Source organism: Physeter macrocephalus, chromosome 11 (assembly GCF_002837175.3).
Source record: "Physeter macrocephalus isolate SW-GA chromosome 11, ASM283717v5, whole genome shotgun sequence".
Classification (NCBI taxonomy): domain Eukaryota; kingdom Metazoa; phylum Chordata; class Mammalia; order Artiodactyla; family Physeteridae; genus Physeter; species Physeter macrocephalus.
In genome coordinates this window covers 125,910,281-125,919,169 of record NC_041224.1, presented here as the reverse complement: position 1 = coordinate 125,919,169, position 8,889 = coordinate 125,910,281, and the positions used below count along the sequence as shown (strand labels likewise).

Sequence of the window (8,889 nt, the reverse complement as noted above, 5' to 3'; positions counted from 1 at the left end):
TGTTATCTGTATATGGCCGAGAATAGCGTGCCCTCTCTCGATAAGGGGAACTCCTATGGTAGCGACGATCAGAGTCATAATAATAGGATCGTTCTGACCGAGAATAGGATGAACTAGTTCTAGAACCTCTGTCATATCTAGAACGAGACCTGCTCCGCCTTCGCTCTCTCTCTGATCTACAGCGAGAAGATATATAACGAGCATCTCTTTCAAGTTTTGAGTAGCTAAAATATTTATCATCTCTCTCTGTTTTAGATCGTGAAGATTTCCCTAAATCCTCACTTTTTAAAGTTGCTAAGCTCTTTTTTGAATCTCTTTCTTTCTCAATGTTGGCTGGAAATTTTAAATCATGTGATCTTTGACTTGAGGAAGTCCGTACAGAATCTTCATCAGATTCTGAACCAAGAAAGTTGCCTTCAGTCTATAGAAAGCAGGCCCATGCAGAAATAACCCTTATTGGAAATACTATGAGAGCTGTTCAGCAAAGAAGAGCAACGGATGATTGGCATAGTAACAGATTTCATAAACATTGACCCTCCCATTATTGAAATTTAATTGGTGAAATGAGAAATAAACATAAGAAGGTTAAAAAGCAATACAAGCCTCCATATAAGTACAAGCTTAGTATCATGCTCAGTAGATTCTGCAGAAGTTCAGTAGGGGCAATCCTTTCCTTTTAAGTAAGTTAAAGAAGGTAAATGGTCTTTATATTAATGAGAGTTGGGTACAAAAAGCCTATTTCAGAATTTATCTTTTTGGAAATTCTAAGATACCCTTTAAAATTCCCAAGGCAGGTATTATAATGCACTTAACTAATATGGAATCAGAGTTAAGTTATATAGCACAAGGCTACTTAGTGACAAAGTTAAAACACAACCTGAATTCTGGAATCCCATTTCATTATTTTTCCTTTATTAAAGCTAAACTGTATGGGCTTGAAATTATTTTGGGCCTTATTGTTGGTGCTTAGTATACTATTAAGCATGAATAAGAAATTATTAAATATTCCTGGTATTATTATATATAATGCTGGTAATTATATCCAACTTGGAAATTCAATTTCAAAAGTCAATATCTGTGACAAAATTATATGCAAAGGTGCTATCTGACTTGATTTCTATTACTAGGATTGTTGATTTATCACTCTATAGAAATCAGCTGATTGCATGTGTTTAACTATATAGGAATTATTAAAGTTATATATATGTATATATAAATATCTTTTAAGCTGATTTTCTAACTGTGCTCAACTGGGCTTATTGGAAGAGAAATTTAGTAAAATACATGGATTTGAATTCAGGGAACAGTTAGGTTTAAACAAAATATTTTTAAAGAGGAATTTTCTTAATTAGCACCATTTAACCTAGGAAAATAAATTTTATTTATGTATCCTTTTGAACATGGCCTAGAGACTCATTCTAAGGCATTTTAAAAAATGGTTAATAATTAACATAAATGGGGTGTTTAGAGCATGCAGCAAGGGAAAGTTGAGAGCTAATCCATTAAAATAAGGTCTAAACAAAATTCTTTATGGGGCCCTAGAATTTAAGGTGCCTATAGTGGTGGAAAGAATAATTTATTCTCTTTGTATATATACTTATTTATATATATGTAAATATTTATTCTCTTTATATATATTTATTTATATATATAAAATTTATCATCCTGGTTTGGTAGATGTGATTTATTCACAAAACGTTGATTATAGAACTGGTTACAGTTTGATTACAGTGGTCTATAAGAGCGTGAGATGTGGAATTCGTACATGGTGGTTTTACAAAGGGAAAAATCAAAACTTCTTCGAGATTAATGTATAAAGATGACTGCAGTATATTCAGTTAAAAACTCTAATTGTCTTATAAATATAACATTAATTAGTGTTCATGTATGTTCCATTCAAATTATAGCAATAAAATTCAGAATTAAGACATATAATTAATTTTTTAAGCTTTTCATTAATTTTCAAGGATGTAAACCTTTTCCTCTGTCCCTTACGTAGCCTAAATTCATAGAGTTGGTTTATTTTAGTTGCATAGTTTATTGAATTTTATAATAGCTGTAAACTTATTATCTGAGTTATATTCTAGCCTGTCAGTTAACAGTTGTAAGATCAAGGATCAAGATATCTTCTCTAGCTTTTTCATTTGCAACATATCTTTGTTATTAAAAGAATTTTTCTTAAAGCTAATGAATGAAAGACAGAGTCTGCTGGAGCATTATTGATGTATTTTCATACTTCAGTTTTCAGAAATATGAATACCAATGAAAATCTGCTTTTACACATTAGGATTTTTTAATAAACAAAGATGAGAATTTTTACACCTATTTAATGTTTCCAATGGAAATAATACGTATGTAATTTATAAATCACATACTCTATAAAAGTATTATGTAATTTATATAAATGTAAAAATGTAAAAATAATACATAATTTTGCAATCTAATCTTATTACCACTTGTGGCTTCCTCCAGTTTTACTGTGTTTTCCTTTATGGACTAAAAGAAGAGACACACAATATTAAGCAAAATCTATCACGCTTCCTTGGTAAAGCAGGTACCTGGAATCCCAGGTACTTTTGCAGGAGCTTTTATAGAAATGTGTGAATAACATAGCAAATATAAAACAAAAATATTGATCTGAAAGGTTACAAACTTGAGCTCCATTCTCTGTGTGTAATAAGACAAGCTGAGGGGAATTTACTGACTGTGAAAGATGGTCATTTGGTAGCTGTAAGAGAGCATCTTAACAGAACATCCATGTTAACCAAGTAAAAGACAACTGGCATATTGACAAAGAAAAGTGGAGGGGAAGGAGGTAGCTTCAGACATGCTGTGGGGCTAATGTCATCATTGATTCCCCCATCAAATATCATGATATTAGTTCTTTCCATCTGATATCAAGCATTCTGTTGTAATACTAAAGTCTCAGAAATGTAAAGTTAATTTAAATGCATCCTATAAAAGAGGCAATGGTGTTGTTTCTACTACACTAATAAGTAGATACATATAAGTAGATTATAACTAGGCATTTTAAAAATTTCTCTGAGGCAAGATTATCACATGAGGTAGGAGATATTTTACTTTGAATGATACCTTTTAAGATATCATTGGTAAGCCCTTTTATATTCAGCAATATACAGTGCATAACCATAAATGGCATTTTGTTTTACATGTTGATGAGTACTCATTTGTGTTGCTAATAAGGATTGAGCTATTAGTATCATCAAGAAATCCCAGTGTACTTCTCCATAAACTAGAATGCAACAGTTGTGTTCATCATTTATTCACATTCTACACTAACCATGTTAAAATATTATATGCTTATTAGTTGGTTCTTAACTATGTTGATGTTCTAGCTTGGAAGCAAACAAATTATTTGGAGGACACACTTCATCTTTGATTTTCCTAGTGCATGGTTTTAGACTCCTAAGATTATGAGGAATTTAAAATAATATGCAGATCTGAGTTGAATTTAAGGGAGGATAGCCCATCGATCACCCAAAAAAGCTGCCTGAGGTAAGGGTTCACTGAAGTGGTCATAACAGAATCCTTTTATTCTACTTCAAAATTTTATTTCCCTGAGGAGTAGAGTAGTGAATGGAGAATCCAGTTAGAGTAAGCTTTTTGTACCAAAATAAAAATAAAACAAAACAAAAACATATGTTTTTTCTCAAACTAGTGAATCTTTTTAAAGACAGGAAGCAGTATACAATCCTGAAGTTTGGTCCCATAACAGCTGGTAATCAACAGAAGCTAGCAATCCCACTGAGGCTCAGTAAAATCTTATTCCTTAGACTCTGAGCTGCATTTTAAGGCTCTACACAAGCTGTTCTTTTAGAAATATGCATTAATACAACATTCTTGCCTTGAGATTTGTTCCCTGCACATGTTAAGTGCCATGCGTGCAGATTGAAAATCTTTGTAGTGTTGCCCTCATGGCACATCAATGACTTCCTGTTGATGTGTGACACATTAAAAATTTTGTGACCAGAATACATCCTTAATATAAGTATAGATTTAAATAAAAATGGCCACACTGGAATTTGGCGGCTTATATATTATATTGGTAAAAATGGCACAAAAATTAATGAATCTTGATAAGTCATTTACCTTTTTACTCCTGATTTAATCAAAACAAGGTAGACAAAAATGCTTATGTCTTTATTCAGAAACTCTCCATTACCATCACTTTCTGAGATCAAATCTAGAGATAAAATCCTCTGGGAATTTTCTTAAAAGACTAAATGTTGAATCCTGAAGTAGTGAACAAGAAGAATAAAAACCCTTCCTTTAGGGGAAATGACTCATCTCAATTCCAGGAGATGAATATTTTTTCTTTTACAACATGATGACAAGTATCTAAGCTAGGTTCTTGGATTATAGTTCCTAAATCCAGTTCTTGAACTTAGAGAGGAAATAATTTAACAATCTATGTTCATTTATTATCTCTCTGTTTAAAATCTGTTTTTTCCTTTTGAGGTAAACAGAACCAAATTACACTTTTTCACTCTCTTGGACAAGCAGAACGGTTGTTCTCAACAATGTGTTATTAAGATTATAAATAAAAGCAAGAATAATTTTGGAATATTTAAAAATAACTTCTGATTACACTTAGAGTAATAAGTGACATATAAAAGTGAAGACTGTGTGATCTCTTTTGAGTTAACTTTAAACTTAACATTCACATTAAAACAGATAAGACCAAGACATGGCTATATATTTTATTTAGTGTTGTAAAATTGTTTAATATTGAATACACATTGCTTAATATAATAGACATGTGCTCAAATTATGTAGCAAGGTATATGACATTTATGTTAACCAATCAAAAGACGATGGATTGCAATAGGCTGCACGTAACAGAAATCTGACAACAATAGTTAAATAGTTCTTTTTCTTATAACAAGAAATTTGAAGATGAGTAGACCAGAGCTGGTGCAGTGATATTATGAAATCCAAGGACCCTAGCTTCGTCTGGCTCCTTGGGTCACCATCCTTAGCATGTGACTTTTCCCTCATGGTCACAGGTTGGCTGCTACAGATGTCATATCTGTGTCTCAGGCAGGAGAAAAGGAGGACAAAGGCAAAAAAGGCAAAGCAGCTTAGTGTTTCCTTTTTACCAGGAAAACATCTTTTTGGAAGCTCATTTAGTAGACATCCCCTTACATCTCACTGATTCAAACTCTGTTACTTATCCATTGCTAGCTGCGAAGGAGCTGAGAAAAATAAAATCTTGTAGCTGGGCTTTGGGCACCCTGAACAAAACCAGGTTTCTACTGGTAAGGAAGGCAGAGAGAACAGATGCTGTGTAGGCAATTTCAAGGTCTGCCACCATGAGATTAGAAGTCAGCTGGTAAATGTTGCCCCTGCCTCAGAGCACAGAGCAAATGTCTCCCAGGGATTGTTTCAGTTGATTCTAAAAGGCAGATTATTACATAATTAAAAGAATGTTTGTTTAATTGATTTTTACATGTGTTTTTCTAGCATAAATTTTGGTAGAAAAAATAGCATAAGCATTAATTATTTTCATGGAACACATTAAATTTATTCAGAGCACAGTTTAGGAAATTGTGGCCTTAAGTCATAGAAATAACATATTCCAAATACCAGATATATTTACATTAAGAAAACTCAAAACTTATCTCAAGATTTCTTTAAATCATACCCTCTCTTAGATTAAAAACATTTAATTTAATTAAAATTTAAAAATCTATTTTTAAAAAAATATCTATTTGTAAATATTTTAAAATAATTTATTTTAAAATATCTATTTATATATTTCAGCACCAAATTTATTGTATCCTATTTAGGACTACAAATTTTCATTTCCAGATTCCAAATGGATAAATAGTAACATATTGTATACTTCCTGGGAAAATTTTCTAAAACGGTCATGTGCACTTGTTAATATGAATCTTTTTAGTATCTACTTCATTGTTTTGTCATTCTCCCTGTCAATCACAAAGTCTTCTCCTACTTTTTCTACTGACACTGGTCCATGTCCTGAGTGAAATTCTTTCGTGGACTTTTGAATGCATGTGTATCTAAGGGTTGGAGGTAATAACTCATTGTATTTTTGATGTACACTTCCATGATAATTAGTGATGTGGAACACATTTTCATATACCTCTGGCTGTCTGTATGTCTTCTTAGGAAAAATGGCTGTTCAGATCCTCTGCCCATTTTTTAATTGGATTGTTTTTTGATACTGAGTTGTATGAGTTCTTTATAAATTTTGGGTAATAAACCATTATCAAACATATCATTTGCAAGTATTTTCTCCCATTCAGTAGGTTAACTTTTTCTTTGGATGATGGTTTTCTATGCTGTGCAAAAGCTTTATAGTTTGATTAGATCCTATTTGTTTGTCTTTTGCTTTTGTTGCCCTTGCCTGAGGAGATGGATCCAAAAAAATATTGCTAAGATTGTTGTCAAAGAGTGTACTGCCTATGTTTTCTTCTAGGGGTTTTATGGTTTTAGATACCTTGAAAACATTTGTCTTTAATATGGTTTTTTTTTTTTTTTTTTTTTTTGTGGTACGCGGGCCTCTCACCGTTGTGGCCTCTCCCGTTGAGGAGCACAGGCTCCGGATGCTCAGGCTCAGCGGCCACGGCCCACGGGCCCAGCTGCTCCGTGGCATGTGGGATCTTCCCGGACCGGGGCACAAACCCGTGTCCCCTGCATCGGCAGGCGGACTCTCAACCACTGCGCCACCAGGGAAGCCCTAATACGTTTTAAGATTATTTTTATATGTGGTTTGAGAAAATGTTCTAGTTTCATTCTTTTTCATATAGCTAGCTGTTCAGTTTTCTCAGCACCATGTTTTGAAGAGATTGTCTTTTTCCCATTCTATATTCTTGCCTCCTTTGTTATACATTAATTGAACATACGTGCATGGATTTACTTCTGGGTTCTCTGTTCTGTTCCACTGATCTATGTGTCTGTTTTTGTGCCAGTATCATATTGTTTTGATTATTATAGTTCGTAGTATAGTCTGAAGTCAGGGAGCACGATACCTCCACCTTTATTCTTTTTCAATATTGGTTTGGCTATTCAGGGTATTTTGTCATTCCATGCAGATTTTAGGATTATTCTTGTTCTGTGAAAAATGTCACGGGTATTTTGATAGGAATTGCATGAGATGTGTAGGTTGATTTGTATAGTATGGACATTTTAATAACATTAATATTTGAATCCATAAACATGGGTTATCTTTCCATTTATTTGAATCACTTTTAATTTCCTTCATCAATATCTTATAGTTTTCAGAGTACAGGTCTTTGCCTCCTTGTTTAGATTTATTCCTAGGTATTCTATTCTTTTTGATGCAATTGTAAATGTATAGTTCATTATTAGTATATAGAAATGAAACAACTTCTGTATATTAATTTTGTATCCTGCAAGTTTACTGAATTCATTTCTTAGTTCTAATAGTTTTTTTTGTAGAGTCTTTAGTGTCTTCTGTATATAGTACTATGGCATCTATACAGAGGGGCAGTTTTACTTCTTCCTTCAAATTTAGATTCCTTTTATTTCTTTTTATTGTCTGATTGCTATGGCTAGGACATTCAATACTATGTTAAATAGAAGTGATGAGAGTAGAATCCTTGTCTTGTTCCTGATCTTGGAGGGAAAGCTTTCAGCTTTTCACGATTGAGTATAATGTTTGCCTTGGGCTTGTCATAAAGGCCTTTATTATATTGAGGTGTGCTTCCCTCTATACAAAATTTCTTGATAATTTTTAATCATGAATGGATGTTCAATTTTGTCAATGCTTTTTCTGAATCTATTGAGATGATTATATGATTTTTGTTCATGTGGTGTATAATGTTGCTTGATTTGCGGATGTTGAACCATCTTTGTATCCCTAGAATAAATCCCACTTGATCATAATGTATGATCCTTTTAACATATTGTTGAACTTGGTTTACTAATATTGTGTTGAGGATTTTTGCATCTATGCTCATCAGGGATATTGGCTTGGATTTTCTTCTTTTTTTAGTGTCTTTGTCTGATTTTGGTATCAGGACAATGATGGCCTTGTAGAATAAGTTGTAAGTGTTCCCTCTCCTTCAATTTTTTGAAATAAGTTGAGAGGGATAGGTATTAACTCTTCTAAATATTTGGTAGAATTGCCCTGTGAAGCCATATGGTCCTGTGCTTTTATTTTGGGGAATTTTTTGATTACTGATTCAATTTCATTACAAGTTACCAGTCTGTTCAAACAAGGGTTATCTTTCCATTTATTCAAATCACTTTTAATTTCCTTCATCAATAGCTTATAGTTTTCAGAGTACAGGTCTTTGCCTCCTTGTTTAGATTTATTCCTAGGTATTCTATTCTTTTTGAATCACTCTTGGAAAATTGTATGTTTCTAGGAATTTACTTATTCTAGGTTGTCCAATTTGTTAGTGTATAACTGTTCATAGTATTCTTTTATGATTATTTATACTACTGTGAAATTGGTTGTAATGTCTCTTCTTTCATTTCTATTTTTATTTATTTGGAATCTATTTTCTTTGAGTCTGGCTAAGGTTTATCAATTTTTAAAATCTTTTTTAAAAAACAGCTCGTAGTTTCATTGATATTTTTTATTACTTCTTTGATTTGTATTTTATTTATTTCTGCCTTGATATTATCATTTTCTTTCTTCTATTAACTTTGGACTTTGTTCTTTTTCTCATTCTTTTAGGAAGAAATATAGGTTATTTGAGAATTTTCTTTTTTGAGGTAGGCCTGTATCACTATAACTTCATTCTTTGTGTTTTTAATTTGATATAATTTTAGATATCATGAAATATTCTTTTTTTTAACATCTTTATTGGAGTATAATTGCTTTACAATGGTGTGTTAGTTTCTGCTTTACAACAAAGTGAATCAGTTATAAGT

General features: G+C 32.3%; 1 protein-coding gene across 1 annotated transcript in view; it reads right to left on the bottom strand.

The window, feature by feature from the left end:
• Position 1: 1 nt before the first annotated feature.
• Positions 2-8,889, bottom strand: part of LOC112061923 (histone-lysine N-methyltransferase SETD2-like) — a gene marked incomplete at its 3' end in the record, with an annotated part of 100,253 nt that continues 91,365 nt past the window's right edge. Inside the window, exon 2 of the mRNA XM_024115007.1 lies at positions 2-421. Coding sequence (XP_023970775.1) covers positions 2-421 — 420 coding nt within the window. The remainder of the gene's footprint in view (positions 422-8,889) is intronic.